The following is a 17,627-nucleotide window of genomic DNA, read 5'->3' on the forward strand; positions in this document are numbered from 1 at the left end:
CTAGCACTGGCACTGGCCCACTTTCAACAATAGGCAACATAGAGGTCCGTAATCTAGTGACACAAAAAAGAAAGCTCACTACACATTGCACCCCCTAGTAAGCATTGGGATATCGCTGAATATTTTTGCCACGTCCGGGATTAACTAGGGACCTCGAATAAGAATCACAGGACATTAGCCCCAATCACATCTCATCGTATTGCATCTCGATCCCGAAAGGAAACTATTTCTAAAATTTCATTAAAAAACAACCTATTTTACGATGCAAAACAACTTATTTTCCAGTTTAATTGAAGAGTGTTGTACATGAATGATTACTACAAAAGGTACTCATGTGTACCAAAAGTGGTAACCATTATGTTCACTTCATTCATTGTACTTACATATTTCATTACATTTAAAGTATATAAAAACACTATCCGGAAGCATTCCTCAATCACCTTTTAAACCGCTGAATTATATTCGCATAAAAGTAAAAAACTTCAATTCAACATGAGGCTCTGTAATTATTTGTAAATTTTCATATGCAGCAATTTCAACCTAGTCTAGGCTGTGATTGAAACTTGGAGTGCACTTCCAAAGAGTTCAAACGCCCCGTAGAGATTTCCGGGAACATCGGAAGCCCCTACTCCTTGATCGACCCCATTTATAAAAAGATGCAATGTTCCTTTGTCGCTTCTCATCACACCGATACGGTCTCCAACCTAGAAAACAAGCAATAGAAAAACAGGGTTTGGCAGAGTGATTAATGCAGTAGAATAATAGTCCTTTTCAGGCTATTATTTTGCAACTTCAATTCTCATTCATCACACAAAAATTTAGATGCATTCTAAAAATGATGTAAATAATGGAAGTTCATTTGCATCCCCCCAAACTCTATAAATAATTAGTAATAGGTACGAGCAGGGTTTTTAACTTTCTAGACATTTAACGCCATGCCCCTTGCCGGAGACACCCATTAAAAATTATTAATATGCTGTTCTTATGAAAACCAGTACTGCTTCTTATGTTTCTGAGACTGTCCATGACTAATTTTGGGTGCCCTATTAATTGAATTGGAAGTGTTTATAAGCAGTGAAAACAAGAAAATTTTACATTTTAGCCGTAAATGTATACTGATTCGATAGCAATTAATTACAATTCCATTTTCTCTTTGTTCTAATACGAGAGTATCAGTGATCAAATACCAGTAAAAAATATAAAACATGTTCATTTTTTAATGCACAAAAATTTCTATCATTTAAATTATTAATCTATTTTATTATAGTTTTCATGATAGGTGGTATCTTTTAAATAAGACTTACAAGGAATATTTCAGCTAGCATTGACCTTATTGTGCGTCTGAGTTATCAGTTATCATATACAATAAATGCCAATGACCAAAGTTGGATGAACGCGAGTATTATCATTATAATCTGTGCATTCTATATATGTGGCAATGTTAGTAATTAGATAATAATCGTGACAATTTTACCTATCTCTAGACCATGAGTGCTTCAAGAAAGATTCATTATTTTTCTTTCATTTCGTTAGTTTACTTGAATAAAATCTCAATTAATTTAATGTCTCACAACTACTTACCACAAGGTTGTAAATATTTTTTCCAAAAGACTCCTTAATTTTATTTCCATTATTCCAGACGTCTACAGAGTAAAACATCCATGTTCCGGACCTGAAATTATTTTGAAATAGTAAGCAGCTGCTGTATGAAAGTTACGAATTCGGGATTAACGTCAAGAAAATTTCTGATACATAGCCTTCTGGCACGAATAGCAAGAAGAAGGCTATTCGTGCCACGAAACGCAATGTTCCTATTCTTTATGTCGCTGTATGATTGCATTTCCTACTGTCCCCTTAATCCTCGTCCGCCGTCTATTTACGGCCGTTTATGAGAAAGTGTGTCCGTGGAGTGTGGCGAAAAACCGGATCCGCGGAGATGAGGAACTCTGCCCATCCTTTACAGAAACTTTTGAATTGATTAGCAAGGCTTATGGTGAGGATGCAATGAAACGTACCGTGTGTTATGAGTGGCTTACCCGGTTCAAAAAGGGGCAGCAATTAGGGAAAGACGGCGAGCGTTCCGGAAGACCGTCAACGTTGACTTGACGACTACCACGCCGAGAAAGTGAACGATCTCATTCATAAAAATCGACGTTTAACTGCCAGGAAACTTGCAGAAGACTATGGCATTTCGATTGGTTCTGCTATGAAATCCTGACTGAAAAATTTAGGTTGCATCAAGTCGCCACCAAATTTGTTTCACGCCTGATGACAGCAGAACAGAAGCAACATCGAGTTCAAGTCTGTCAGGAACTGTTTGATCGAGCTGAAGAGGATGAAACCTTCTTGTCCAGAATCACAATAGGTGATGAGCCATGGGTTTATGGATATGGTATCGAAAAAAGGGCCATCTTCACAATGGATTGGTGAAACATCCTCCCGCCCCAAAAAGCTCTACAAATTCGCTCGATTTTCAAGGTGATGTTGACTTATTTTCGATGCAAAGGGGGTTATACATCACGAATTTCTACTTAAGGTCAGACAGTCAACAATGAGTACTATCTGGGGGTTATGAAATACCTAAGAGAGAGAATCAGGCGAAAACGGTCGAAACTTTGGAGGAGCGGCGAGTAGTTTTTCACCACGACAACGGGCCGGCTCATACGTAACTATGAACTCGTGAGTTTTTGGCTAAAAACAAGACCAATGTGTCCCCCAACAATCCTGCTCTCCAGACTTGCCCCCATGGGACTTATTTCTGTTCCCGAAACCCTGTTCAAACGAAAAATATCTGCCAACATTCCAGAGATAGAGAAAAATTCGACGAAGGAGCTAATGAGCATTCCGGAAGAAGGAAGCTTGCCAGGACTGTTTCAAAAAGTGAAAACACCGTTTGGTTAAGTGTAAATGTTAGGAAGAAGACTACTTTGAAGGGAACCCTGACAAATTATTTGTTAGTGGAGTATTTTTTTGTAATAAATAAAGTTCGGAAACGTTTTGATCAGACCTCGTGGAGCAAAATATTTGCCATATTGTCGTGGTATAAGGGCTACTCATTTCGGCAACCCGACTTCGATATGCTTTATATTTTACCAGCAGGATTCCATTTGTGTTAAATATCGACATGACTGCTACATGTTTCATGAAGTACCAGTTGAAAAGACTCGTGCTTTGCCGATTGAATCTAATGACTTTGCCCCGGGTCTCTCCACACTTTCACCTTTTTAAAGTGCTATAAATCCCTAATTATCTACCTTCATGTACTACCAATGGTAGTTTTATATCATCATCATTCAACTTGAGGATACCAAAATACCAAATCCACTCCACTAAAATCTTATACGCACTTGACTCTGTTGAGATGCGGTAGAATCTGGTCGAAGACCGCAGTGACTCCGATTCCCATGGATTGCTCAAACTTTGATCCTTTCTTCTGTAAGATAACTTCAAAAATTTCGTTATCTTTTAAGGGTCTGTTAGTGAGCACAACTCCATTCAGAATATCATCTGGGCTGCAGAGAAAAAACATAATCAAATAATTTCATTTTATGCGTTCAAGAGCTTCTTCATTGGGATTTGTAAAACAAGTGCAGTCAAAATTAATCGCGGCCAACCTATAACTAAATTAAATAGTTTTCTTTCTACCCAAAGAATGGCCATGCCCACAGTCACCGCCGAAGACGAGATACCTAATTTTACATGAACAGAGTGACTCAAAAATCATTAAACATTGCGTTGGCGTGAAATATTTTTGTACGCTATGTTGGTATACAAATTTTTACTTTAGGTTGACATTTCTGTGTTCCAAAAGTAATGGACCATATAATTATGGGCATTAAGTTTTGACTTTAACAGGTTATGGTTATACGAGGGTCATCCGGAAAGTAGTACCCGTTCGTGAAATAAAGACACAAAAGTAAATATTAACAAACATAAAAAATTTTATTTGAAAGAGGATACTTTAAACTACTTCTCAACATAATCTCCAAGCAAATTAAGGCATTTGTCATAACGTGTGACAAGTTTCTGTATTCCTGCTGCATAGTCCTTCGCCGCCAGCTCATTGAGATACGCGAGGGACCCATCTTGCACAAATTTTTGCATAATGCAGATGGTGTTTAACAATTTCATGAACAATTGTTCGAGAAACATTGGGAAAATGCTCACAGATGTCATCAATTGTGACGCGCCGATCGTTCCTCACGAATTCGTCAACTGAGCTCACCAGTTGGTCTGTAATGACAGACGGTCTCCCCGAACGCTCATCGTCGTGTGTGTTCCCCCTCCCCATGTTGAAGTTGCGACACCACCGCCGAACAGACGACTCGTCCATTACATTGTCTCCATACACCTCCTTTAATTGGCGATGAATATCACATGGGCGAACGTTTCTTGCATTGAGGAATTTAATCACTGCCCTCACTTCACAACTGGCGGCGTTCTCAATTTTTTTAAACATTGTAAACAATCACAGAAACAACACAGGCAATGCTAGCGTCACGCAACTTGGCTCAGAGAAGGCAGACAAGCCACTGAAGCTATCTGACCTCGTCCAGCGGCTACTCGCGTCGTCAGCACTTCATGCGGCACGAACGGGTACTACTTTCCGGATGACCCTCGTACATATCATGGTGAATTACACTACCAGTTTTTGTGGTAATATAAGATACATGCCAGATAAAAAGCATGAAAAACAAGAAAATTATAGAAACCTATGAGTGGAATTGTAAGATGAACGGTTCGGCTGATCTGGCTTTTCGTGTATTATTAACAGCGTTTCCGAGAAATGTGTCTGGACATGTGTCTGACTGCAGTAACGGTCGTCCAACAGAGTCTGATGGATAGAAACTAATTGGTTTGAGGGGAACTGGAGAAGGATCCGTCATAGCCTTCTCGCAGAGCATCTAGCATGTTATAAATTCCATGTGCCTACCTAAGTAGTAAAAATTTGACAACAGCTCAACATTTTTGCGTTTATAACCTTGATTTTATTTTTGCCATGCTTCGGCGGGTTTTGAAAAAGTTTATAACAAGCGAAAGATTTTCCACGAGCACAAGGGTTAACGAAGGTATCCACAGGTGCAAAAACGAAGTATTTTTACCTTATTCCCAATAAAATAAGTAAATGCAATCCATTTACTATACGTGTCAGATAGTTATAGTAATGCAAAAAAGAAATGCTTATGGGTAGATAATCGGGAAAAGACATTAAAAATCTGGAACAAATTTCACTACAGGAGGCAGTATCATGAAGGAAGATGAACGCATTTAGCCATAACTATGTAAGGTCACTTAATTACTCGTTGGTTAGTTCCAAACAATTATATTTTCCTTCTAAAAATTAGTGGCCGAGGTTTATATACATTCTAAGAGACACGCCTGGGAAGATTGTAAGCATTGTAAAAATTATTTTGCAATTATTACATTAGGTTGTGGACATTGGTTGCAGAAGATTAACATTTAAATTAACCAAAATAATAATATCTTACATTTTTCCATCAGTCGAGTTGACTTACTGCACTGACAAGTATAACTGTGTTGCATTTCACGTCAAATGTTTATTTCGAGGCTAAAACCTACGCGTTACTATCACACGTTCAGTTCAGTAATAAATTCAACGAGTACATTCCTGGAAATGTTCGCTTGCTAATTCACCAAGAAAACTTAGGTTAAATCTTTTAAAATTTTCAACAAAAGTCTCTTCCGTTAATTTTTAGGAATGTTGAGAGGTATTATTTATACATGTTTAACTTACTTGATTTTTATAGCAGTTCGTCCGTGGTTGGTTACGGCAACATTTGTTCCACCCTTCGGGCTAAACTGCAGTCTATCGACGATCTTACCATTCTTATCTTAACCAAATGTCAGGAAGAGGAAATTATTACACATATGCGACACACTATGTATGTAAGCAATAAAATTATTATATGTATATGAGCCATAAACACTTGTGGCCAAGTTCATAACAAGCATTATCCGAGAGATGGAGATAGAATTGTATGACTTAGGGAAAATTCAAAGAACCTCTGGCAGTTCCGTAAATCTTGATATACTACCTTGATCAAAAAGTTCCCGGAATAACCACCGTGTGGCGCTCCCATCGTTCCGATTTGAGTTCTGTTTTTTTTGTTAAATTGGTACATCTGTTGTTGATATTCCCTTTAAATCTTAGTGTCATAACTTGACATTTGCAAAAGTTACGTAGCCAAGAGTACATCTATCTCTGTGTGTGTTGGCGATTTTTTACAATTGCAGAAATGGATTTAAATTTGCAACAACGAACTTGTATTAAATTTTGCGTAAAAACGGATTTAGTGGCGCACGGACGTTGGAAATGTTGGAAAAGTGTTTCGGCAACGATTCTCTAAAAAAAACGGTCGTTTACCAGTGGCACGAGCGGTTCAGAAGTGGTCGTGAGTCAATCGAAGATGATGAACGCAGTGGCAGACCATCGACATCGAAAGTCGGTGAAAAAATTGATAAAGTAAAAGAAATGTTGGTCAATAACCGCAAATTAACCATCAGAGAAATAGCGGAGGACTTGAACATTGCCTATGGATCTGCCCAAGACATTGTGGTTAATGATTTGGGTTTCCGTCGTGTAGCAGCAAAGTTGGTGCCAAAAGACCTCAATTTCATGCAAAAAAGAGACCGTGTTGACGTCGCAAAAGACATGATTTGCGAGGCTGAATCCGATCCCACATTCATCAAAAGGATCATTACTGGAGACGAGACGTGGGTTTATGAGTACGACACGCAATCCAGACATCAGGCAAGTGAATGGCGTTCACCAAATGAGCTGAGACCAAAAAAACCACGTCGTTTTCAGTCAAAAAAGAAGGCAATGCTGACGGTTTTCATGGATTACAACGGTGTAGTGCATCATGAATTTTTGCCAGAAGGCCAGACAGTAAACAAAGAGTATTATTTGGGCGTTATGAGACGTTTGCGTGAAGCAATTCGCCGAAAGAGACCAGAAATGTGGGCAGAAAACTCGTGGATTTTGCACCATGATAACGCACCGTCGCACAGTGCTATCATTATTCGTAATTTTTTGACGAAAAATGCAACAAATACCATCCAACAGCCACCGAATTCACCTGATTTGGCTCCCTGTGACTTCTTTCTGTTCAATCGAGTTAAAAAAACCATTACGGGGAACGCGTTTTAGCAGCCGAGAGGAAGTAATGGAAAAATCGCAGGAAGCACTGATGGACATACCGAAAACCGACCGTAACTTTTGCAGATGTCAAGTTATGACACTAAGATTTAAAGTGAATATCAACAACAGATGTACCAATTTAACAAAAAAAAACAGAACTCAAATCGGAACGATGGGAGCGCCACACGGTGGTTATTCCGGGAACTTTTTGATCAAGGTAGTATGTCTTTCCTTCACATTCGATGACCCCTCTCTTAATATCGATGTCGATATAATCCGGAGAGCTATATGAATCCGTGATCGATGAGAATGCCATCCAATCCCCACTTCCGTTAACCTTACTCTCTACACTGAGACTGAGTGAGCGTCCGGCAGAAACCTCAGTGCATTCAGGGTTTACTGTCAAAACTTGCAGTATCACAGATAAGACTATACCAAATGACAAAAATGTTAAGAGCCCAGCACCTATTTTCACGTGTAGACACCAAGGAGAACGAAATAGAAGCGGTGCCGGAACGGTCAGGTCGATGGGAGGCGAGTGGACAACTGGCCTGTTTGACTGCACACATCCGTAAATGCAGGCACATACGTACAAAGGCAATCTTTGTCTTCAACTTCCAATCCTTCGTGTGAAAGGAGGAGCTTTTATCTCTCATTCTAAATCATTTAAGCAGCGGTCCGTTTAAACTGTGGAGGGATTTCAATTAGCGTCATCATATAACCGAAGCAGAGAAGAAATTAAGTGAGAAGCATATAACGAATCACTAAATATAATACTCACTATACACTCACAATACATATTTTGAAGCGAGAAAGATTATTTTAGCCCATTAAATCAGGAACTCGAATAAGAATTGTATGATCAGAGTTGAAAACACCTATCGGAATGCGGGAATGTGAAATTAATATTCCGAAACCAAATGAGAAAATTAGATAGGGAAAAAAATGGATGGATGAATCATACCAGTCACAAGGTACTTACTGAGCAATGATGATGACAGTTCCAATGAAAAACATTAAAATATTTGGTTACCTATAAAAATGCATGTGGAACATCCAAATCCTCCCGCAAGATCCCTTTAATCAGAAAAGCCGTTCTATAAAACTCAAGAGACTTATTTTCTACACCGAATCCTACAACTACCTTTCTCATGTAAAATCAGTTTCATCGCTGCCACTGGGCACTGTCTCCTAGGTTATCACATAAAATAATAAGCTTTGATTCGTCCAATTCAATATTCCCTTCTGAATTGTAATGGATGTACTCGTAGCCTTCAGATGCTCATAAAAATTTAATTAAGTAAAGAAAATGAGGAAATAAATGCCACAATAAAGCCGAAATTTCGTTTAAAATTTAATCATAAAATAAAGCTACAATTCGTTTAAAAATAAATAAATTTCGTAAGAAAAATATAGAGCACATGTTTTTCATCAACCCAAGCGTATTCTATGTCACCGTTAGTCACATCGAATTTGTATTATTCTGATACCCCTAAATACATATATGACAAAGGTTTAAGTCGACAACATTCGTTTGATTTGTGCGTAATCGAGAGACCTTCAATTGCCTTGTAAGGAGCTACATAAATCATTGACTGACGCTTTATCATCATGTTTGTGATATGCGCACTCTGCGTAGCTGCTGGTTATCCCGAGTGCACTTACTTAATGGTCTAAAAATAAAACGATGACAACATCTCTATCGATCACCGACGTTAATGCTGGCAATACTCGAAATTTTAAATAGCAACATACTTAATCAATAATTATTGCAAAATGTTCAATTACTGAACTGTCGTTTTGAGGTCACCTTATCACCGTCATCGACTGGTTTTCCCAGCTTCACCCGCGTCACAGTCGAGTACGTCGGAGTTCATCTAACCACAAACTCTGCCATTCTCCGGGACCATCCCCTGAGTTGACCTTGGCGAAAATCCTCTTGCTCGCGGGAGATCTCGGAACATCACTCATCTGCCGCAGTTATCCATCACCAGTATCCTTGAAAATTAGTGCCCAACACCATATGCCTTCTTCCTCCGCGTTTGAAGGAGTCGCGAGGCACTCCTCAAATGAAACCCCATGGGGCCGCGTCGAGATTGATACAGAATTATGGATGCAGAATTTTATTCGTTCATGTATCCGTAATCTGTGATGTTTGTACACACATTATAATATTGCATATCATTAGGCGAGAGTTAAACAGTGCATTCTCAGTACAATTTCTACTATAATAGCCGATTGATACGCAACAAGTAAGTTGTTCTTATTCCTTATTCGTTCCAATATAATTCCAGTAAATAATGCTTGTAGGCCAAGAGGAATAAATCACTTGCAGACCAGATATTGTGAATCAATAAAAATAAGTCCTAAACTTAATACATTAAAATACCCTCATAATTAATCGCACGACACTCGAGCAATTGTTTTCGGAGTTCTAAGGAAAGCATTGAGCTGCTAGAGAGATTAAACAAGTGGTGATAATGCAGTCGTTCAATTTTCATAACAGATACTATCCGCTTGATAACAGGAACACGCAGCTTGTAAATTCCACGAACCAGTTAAATTCGTTCTTTAAATTTTGAGTGGCTTTCAATGAGAAAATGGGAAGGACATTTTAGAATACCATTCGGTCAAGTTCGGCTATTTAAAAGTTCACAATGCATAAATAATAGTGAAAAGGACAAGCTGGCAGGGATCGAGATGGTGCGGGGGCTAACGTACTGGCATCTCAGCCAGATGGCCCGGGTTCAAATCCCGGCAGTGTTGAATATTTTTCAGAGGCATCTCGATATTTAATTGAGGTGCTTTGTGGAGGGTACTGTGAGTGAGTACGCCGTCCGTCGGATGGGACGTTAAGCTGCGGACCCCTTGGTGCCTTTCGTAAAGAGTGACTAATGCCGACGCTGGGTTTCCCTCCTCCCTTCATCCTTTCCTGTCCATCCCCTATGGCGCAAATGACCTTAGCTGTCGGTCGCCTCCCCTAAAAACTACTACTACTAGGACGCGCTGACATTTTTCCTTCTTAGGGAATGAAATACTATATGCCAAATGAGAAGGAATAGAACCAAAAGGAAGGAAAAATATGGCATGCTATAAACAGCAATCGTTTGAAGATAAAAATATATCCTAAATGACCAAAACTAACCGTCTTATCTAAACACACCTTACACAGTAAAAAAAATTCGGGGAATATCATATTCCGTCATAACCTATTATCACCGTAGTCAGAAAAACTACAACTTTTTATTTTGCTGCATCTCAATCGGAGCAAGCATGCACTAGCATGCTCGCACAAGACCCGAAAGCACCAATATATACCATCCTAAAGATATGCATTAGGTTCTAAAGTGCAGTATTTCTAGAAGAGCTGTTCGATAAATTAGCGAATATTCAACCTGTAATTAAATGTGAATCAGACATCTGGACCAAAGCTGGTCATTCCCAATTGCTACCACTACACTGTTATTAATCCAAAACTCAACCCCACCAACCCACCTCTTATTTATCAGAAGCATTGGAATACTCCAGCTCACACATCTAGGATGCTATGAACCATATTTTATCCATTTTCATCCGAATTATGCCCCCATATAAACCAAAACCTACGTAAATCCTAAATGAGTCAGAACCACCTTGCCATCACGGACAACTCTCTCAATGGCCAGTCCCTGTCGACAAATCATGAACACCAGGAACCAGATACAATACTTCATAGCAGGGACCATTCCTTTTGCTTTACCTAAGGATAAAAAGAAATCTTTCTATGCGGTGAAATTTTAATATTTTACGTGGAATAATCTAGATATCAAAATTACCTTAACCACCTGAATATCTAACAACTACTCACAAATAGCACTGTGAACATTAATTTTGACTGAATCCTGTCAATTTTGATCACTAAATGAGAGAGAGAGAGAATTGGATTTTTCTACTTGACTGGAGTCACATCTTCTCCAGTGCCATACACCGAGTAATATTATTTACTACCCCATCATCAACATTTATTACCTTGTTCCAGAAAGGTTAATGGCCCCTACCTGCACGTCCGATCCATAGTGAGTAAAATTGCTCATTCTCCATTAAAAACATTTATGTATTACATATTTTTATTCTTGACCATGAACACAAAATGGAGCATGTTCATGTTCATGTACAAGGGACTAAGAACAAATATGCTATTAGGAAAATGCAACCCCTCAAAAGAGTCGGAGGAATTGGAATAAGCATAACTATTGACGGAGTAACATACAGAGGAACCTCGTAATACGAGGGTAATCAGTTCCGCGATCTTTCTCGTAAAGAGAAATATAAATACACGTTTAGTGGAAAAACTTCTAGCAAATAAATTAATGTAAAATACTATAATACGTCCCATGCCGAAAAAAATAAATTAATAACAAGGTTTATTCAAATAAAATTATGCATACATTATTTAAGATCGTGGATCAGATTCACCTTGTCTTGTATCACGGAATGAAGCAACCGGGAATGCGAACTCGATTTGTAAGAGCAAAAAAGAATCGAAAGGAATGGATAATTATTTACGATAGGTACACAGATTCTTTTGACTAGAAAACTTTCTAGAGACATTTGTTTCCACCGACCAAATTTGGGAAAAAGGCAACTCAGAATGATCGCTTACTAAATTTAAGGCGCGCATCGCCACTGCCTTATCAGGGCAATACGTCGTACGCATGGTACAATGCGAAAGTTTCCCGTGACCTTCACATATCATCTCAGGCTATGGACTTAACACTTCTTGAGCGCTCGTGGAGTTTCTAAAAGGTAAACAGGCAGTGTTTGATTTTCCAATCGCCGCTCGCATTTGTTCAAAATAGCAGCGTGAAACGGCCTTTCATTGCCTTGCCATTAATTTATGAAGTAAGGCCGTAAGCCAATTATGGATTCTTATCTCAACCACATTCAGAGGTCACCTGGACATCTATGCACACTGTGTACCCCAGAGCATTTTAAATTCGTGTTCAAATTTATTTGATGCACAATTCAATTAAATGAATTTGTGTTATATTAAATCAATATCTGAGAGAATATTAAGAAAATATAATTAATGGCATTAATAACATTGGAAAAGGAAATAAAAACTATGAAAATAATAACAGCTTTTTAGGTCCAATATATCTTTTATCTATAGGTCAATAAATCATAACTTCCTAAATAATTATTATTATTCTGTAATTAAACATTTTAAAGTTTCCTAAAGCAGGAAATGTGTTTCCTTGAAATGAGGAAAATATCAGCATAAAGACTTTTTTAAATAAGAGAGCTAATAAATTGTGACTTCTACAGCATTTCCATTTCGTATATTTTGTCATGATAAGCCTTTGTTCCACTCCATTAAAATTAATTTAATATGAACAAAACTTCTTACAGTCAGAATAGTTTCAAATTATGACTCAAAATTATCATTATTTTAGCATCAACAATATAACAAAAAATTCTAGTTACGTTGATTTTATAGATATGCTTAAAGGCGGTATATTGAATCCCACACATTTAAAAACACCTCCTAAAGGTGCAACACTCTACCTTTTAATGGGCACTATCCAGATAATAGTTTGTCATTATTTATCTAGCTGGGATTAGGTTGATGCAGCGGAAAATCCAAATTGGAGAGAGAGCAACAAAGGAGTAGACAAGTACAGGCTTATCATTAACTGCTAACTTCAAATTTATCATAGAAAGAGAATCGTTTTAGCATAATTTTGCTATAAAGCTGAATTGTGGTGTGTTATTTTGTAGAACAGCTAAAATATTAGTCAAAAATTCACAGATCACAGATTCTTCAGAAAACATTCTTCAAATCACAGATTACAATCCTTCACTCTATTATTTCTACATTACAGATGTTTTAATTAGGGGTAAGTTGGTGTTACAGCAGCTGTAACACCAAGGTAGGTCTCAGATTGGAGTAGTAGATCCATATATAATAGAGTAAAATTGATACTTTGTATTCCTTACTCAGCAAAATATTAAAGAGGATTGGAAGAAATACAGATGTGTTCGCAACCACTCCAACAACGCATGCATTACTCACATGCTGATGAAGTGAAAATATAAAAGTTTCACCAAGTAACTACATCTGATGTATTTTTGGTTACACTCTCATCTCTCATTCACGGCTGGATATGATCTAAAGATTCCAGAAGTATATAGATTTCTATAATCATTTTGCAAGTGTATTCAGTAGCAATAAAACAGGTAGCCGCTTCAAATAATCTAACATTCCAACATAAACACGAGCCATTTGAACTGGGAAAAAGGATAGAAGGGAATAGGGAAAATAAAAAATGCAAACAGCAGATCATTGGGCAATAAGGAACAAGAAGATCCCAAGATGAAAAAAAGGATACCATAATCATCACTCAAACCATTAACTCCCTTTTAATAGTGCTTGAGCTGTCCAAGTCATTGAAAAATGTTGTCTTGGAATCAGCTGCTTCCTTGCCTGCCGAGCATTTGTCACTTTCTCTGCTCTAGTCAGGCTTCATATTATTTTTTAATAAACAACGAACTAATCAAGAAATGAAATAGAAGACTTTCAAATGAAAATAAATTTAATGTGTGGCCAATACAGCTATCAAAATGTGGAGCATTTAACAAACCCTGTACCCACCACATCACTTGATGGACAAATCATTTGCCTCGATCTTCTTGTCATTCAGAAGCAAAAAACTTAGATCACTGCATAACTATGCATGGTAAACAAAAAGGTACCTTTTAATGATCCAGTACACCCATGATTATTTAAGCACCATAGTAAAAGAACATGAAAATAATTTCCATGGTCAAAGAGACCACAAAGTACATACATCATTTAGTTCTACAACAGTGAAAACCTGAGGTTAAACAAAATGACTTCAGCGTTTACATAAAATGCATTACAATAGTTACAAATCAAAGACTGCCACCAGAAGGCACAACAATCACTTTCAAGTCACAGATCACCTTCAATGCAAACATTTATGGCAATGTTAGCCATTTTAAAATGGAAGACATTTTTGGGCATGCAATTTTCAATTTACTCAAAATAGAAATATCATCAAAAACTATAACCATCACATTTATGGACATGACATGGAAGACTTTTTTTATTGGAAGACTGGCCCACATTCCTAACTTCTAGTGTGCTCGTTCACACTATAGCGATTCCAAAATACAGAAATGAAATTTACTAAAATGCATCATTCCTCAAAAAGGTGTAACCTTAAAAAAACCAATAGCATTCCTGGAACAGAGCATCAGTAATGATTACTGTGTATTATAATATATCATTTTGATTGATAATTATCATTTTGAAGTCCATAAACAAAGCAACCTAAAATGTTATCAAAAGGATGGGGGTAGGTAGGTACCTTAATAAAAATTATCAACACACATTTCCACAAACAATGACAGTAGTTATACACTGATACTACACACAAAGACATTTTATGTCCCACCATTCTAATCATGGACATCAAAACAGCAAAAAAAATTTGGTATCCAACATCGAAAGAAGTAGGTATACTTAATGCACTGAAATATATTTAAGCAGTCAAAAACAAATATTGTATGACATAGCAATAGAAATAATTTAGTACCATAGTCTAACACTTTGAATGAGATGACTTTTTTGAAGGCACATAAATAAATATAAATAACTATTATTCGTATTTTCTAACTGATCATAAAAATCACACTGACATGCAGCAACATTACCGAAGATGATGTGGTCATAAAAGCATTCTCACAGAAAAAAATGATAAATGCAAGAGGCTTCAACTAAAACATATGAATCACACAGAATCAAAACTGACTAGCTGGCTGCATACTTGCAGTAATAAAATACCTGAAAGACAATGAGCTGCAAAGAATACCCATAAAAATTGTTCTCACCAACTCACACAATAGAGCATGCAACTTTCATGTGTTTAATGGTAGTAAAAAGCCCTGATGCAGAGTTTTTAATAAATAAATAGCATTCTGCAAGAAGGTAGAATACTATATGTTTACAGATGTTGTGACTATAAAAAAAGAATTGGTGATTGCCGCATGGAAAATGTCAACGCAAAGCGCTATGAGGGAATGATGAGATTGGCAGAAAATAGGATAGTTGAGAGCTGCCATACACCAATCCTTGGATTGGTTAGATGATTACGTAGCTATAAAAAATATCTACACTTGAATAACATGGAAGACAGTAGATATATCATTACTTTGATTATGATCAATGCAACTTGAAAGCTTTTTTTCTTAAATCTACCACACATAATAAATCATTACATTGTGCATGAAAACCCTAAGAACATACAATACATATCAAAGCTTTCTTATAAATAAAGCTTCTAACCATTATATATCAATTAAGAATTGCGTATATAATTCATGAAAAAAATGCCTGCAACTCCTCAGAAAGAAAGTCTTTGGGAATCTTGAAAAATATCTAAAATAATCATTTTCATCTATCAAAACTCAGAGAACATAAGGAGCAAATTCATAAGTTTACAGCTTTGAAATCTTAAAACTGAGTTACAGGCATTAACATAATGATATTACTTCATATCCAATTCAGATTTTCTGAAGAATGAATGTTTTTCTTTGGGAAGATATTTCTTTCTTTGGCAACATGTACTCCTACACATATATGAAACAATGGAATATAGTTTCAGGGAGGCTTCGACATTCTCACAAGCCATATTTTTCAACAAGAGAACAATCATATTTCTTCTAACAATGTATGACCTCTCTTACTTGGTCTCCTTCAAGACCTCACGGAATTTGTCCAAGAATATGTGTACATGATGAGGCTGGTACACGAGACTGGGTCGCATTCTGATGGCAATATCCCCACAACCACCAAGCTGAACACCTATTGAGATCGACAAGTAAAATACAAAAATTATTATAGACTTTATGTGCAAAGGGACACCTACTATGCAGTGCATATATCTATCTCAATGGCACAAAATATACATTATAAATGAAGCACTACTATTTGATCACCCTAGTTTACTTCTGTGGTGTACCAATGTTAAAACAATTAAAATCAATAGCATATTCCACCATTTGTCAGAGAATAAATGCCAATGAGGATGGTGTTAATATATTTATATTACAAAATTTCCTCACTTCATTTACAAATTAACAATAATTTATAGGATTCATTATGTGATTAGCTCCGAGAAATTACCGATATCCAAAATTAGATGAGTTATTTCACAAATTCTTGTGTGTCATATTTCCATTGTTCATACTCCCAAGCCAGCATAAGTATGAAGGATTATTTTTAGTAATATTCCAAATGTTATTTCTCATACTCAATGCACTTGTGAAAATAGTCTCTATATGTATTTTAAAGCAGGTGAGGCAATTAAAGGAATTTTTAATTTAATTCATTCCATACTAAGCAGGGGCAATTACACACTGTATTAGGCCAAGTTGATTTTCTCTTCATGAATTTTTGACACCACGACATTGTCCAAATTAAATTGGCAATAGACATGCCAGACATCGAGGGATCCGAGTGATGAATGACTATTTATGATAGAAAATCAATCCAAATTATTTACTACTTCTAATTAATACTTTTAGTATATACACAAAGTCTAGTGCCTGACTGTTCATATTGAGTAGACTATGGCCTGTTTTCCTGTTTTAGAAATTAGGCATCATAAAATTTTGTAACATATTTCATTTTATCAACTAGAAAAGGTATTGCAAATAAGATTATGCATTAGTACGAGTTGGCATGCAAAAGAGTTTGCATGCAAAAGAGCTAGTAACACAAAGATTCAGTGGAACTCCCCACAGCAATGGCTGGTAAAGAAGTCAACATTTTTGCAGTGTTGGTTTAAACTAAAGGGAGTATGGTACAGTCCATGTGCACACTATAGTACTTTAAAAGTCCAAATTAATAAAAAAGATAATTAGTTGAATGGTTATTCATCAAATAAATGCTTTATATAATTACTCTTAGCATGTAGCCTACCACATGAAGGTTGGCTTAGGAAAGTCCCTGAACACTAACGCATATTCTTTACAGACATTAATGAAACAATGAACAGGCTTTATTTTTATTTGGCAGTGTACAATTTAAGGTAAGTTTTCTGACACAAACTTAATATGCCGACTTGCCCAAGACAAAACTTGATCATATATTAAAATAAGTCCTCCTTTGATTCTGCATGCATTCCATCCGACGTGCCTATACTTTTCCATCCCTTCCTAAGCTGCCTAACATTCCACTTAATATGCATGAAAAAATACGTTTTCCTTTCCTTCCTTTTCCACCCACACATCTCAAAGAGTCTTCCTTTTCCACACTGACATCTCAAGGGCCTATCTATGCTTATCAGCTGCTTCCACAAATAAGTTTTCACATTGTACAAAACCGGACTCTATTCCAATGTTTTCACTAATCTTAACATCCTTACTCATCATCCCTGGCATCAAACCTTCTCCACAT

At 36.9% G+C, this 17,627-nt stretch overlaps 1 protein-coding gene and 1 long non-coding RNA gene across 2 annotated transcripts in view; both read right to left on the reverse strand.

The window, feature by feature from the left end:
* Window positions 1-469: 469 nt before the first annotated feature.
* On the reverse strand, window positions 470-3,431 carry LOC139685523 (uncharacterized). The gene is made up of 3 exons (XR_011700148.1): window positions 3,348-3,431; window positions 1,582-1,672; window positions 470-704 (listed from the first exon to the last, which is right to left on the reverse strand). It is a non-coding gene; the product is annotated as an uncharacterized lncRNA (long non-coding RNA).
* A 10,288-nt stretch (window positions 3,432-13,719) lies between these two features.
* Gabat (4-aminobutyrate aminotransferase) overlaps window positions 13,720-17,627 on the reverse strand; it is a 28,242-nt gene continuing 24,334 nt past the window's right edge. The window contains exon 11 of the mRNA XM_071589276.1: window positions 13,720-16,031. Coding sequence (XP_071445377.1) covers window positions 15,910-16,031 — 122 coding nt within the window. The 3' untranslated portion in view covers window positions 13,720-15,909. The remainder of the gene's footprint in view (window positions 16,032-17,627) is intronic.

The sequence above is a fragment of the Hetaerina americana genome, unplaced genomic scaffold (genome assembly GCF_022747635.1).
Source record: "Hetaerina americana unplaced genomic scaffold, ioHetAmer1.1.p SCAF_1, whole genome shotgun sequence".
Lineage (NCBI taxonomy): Eukaryota > Metazoa > Arthropoda > Insecta > Odonata > Calopterygidae > Hetaerina > Hetaerina americana.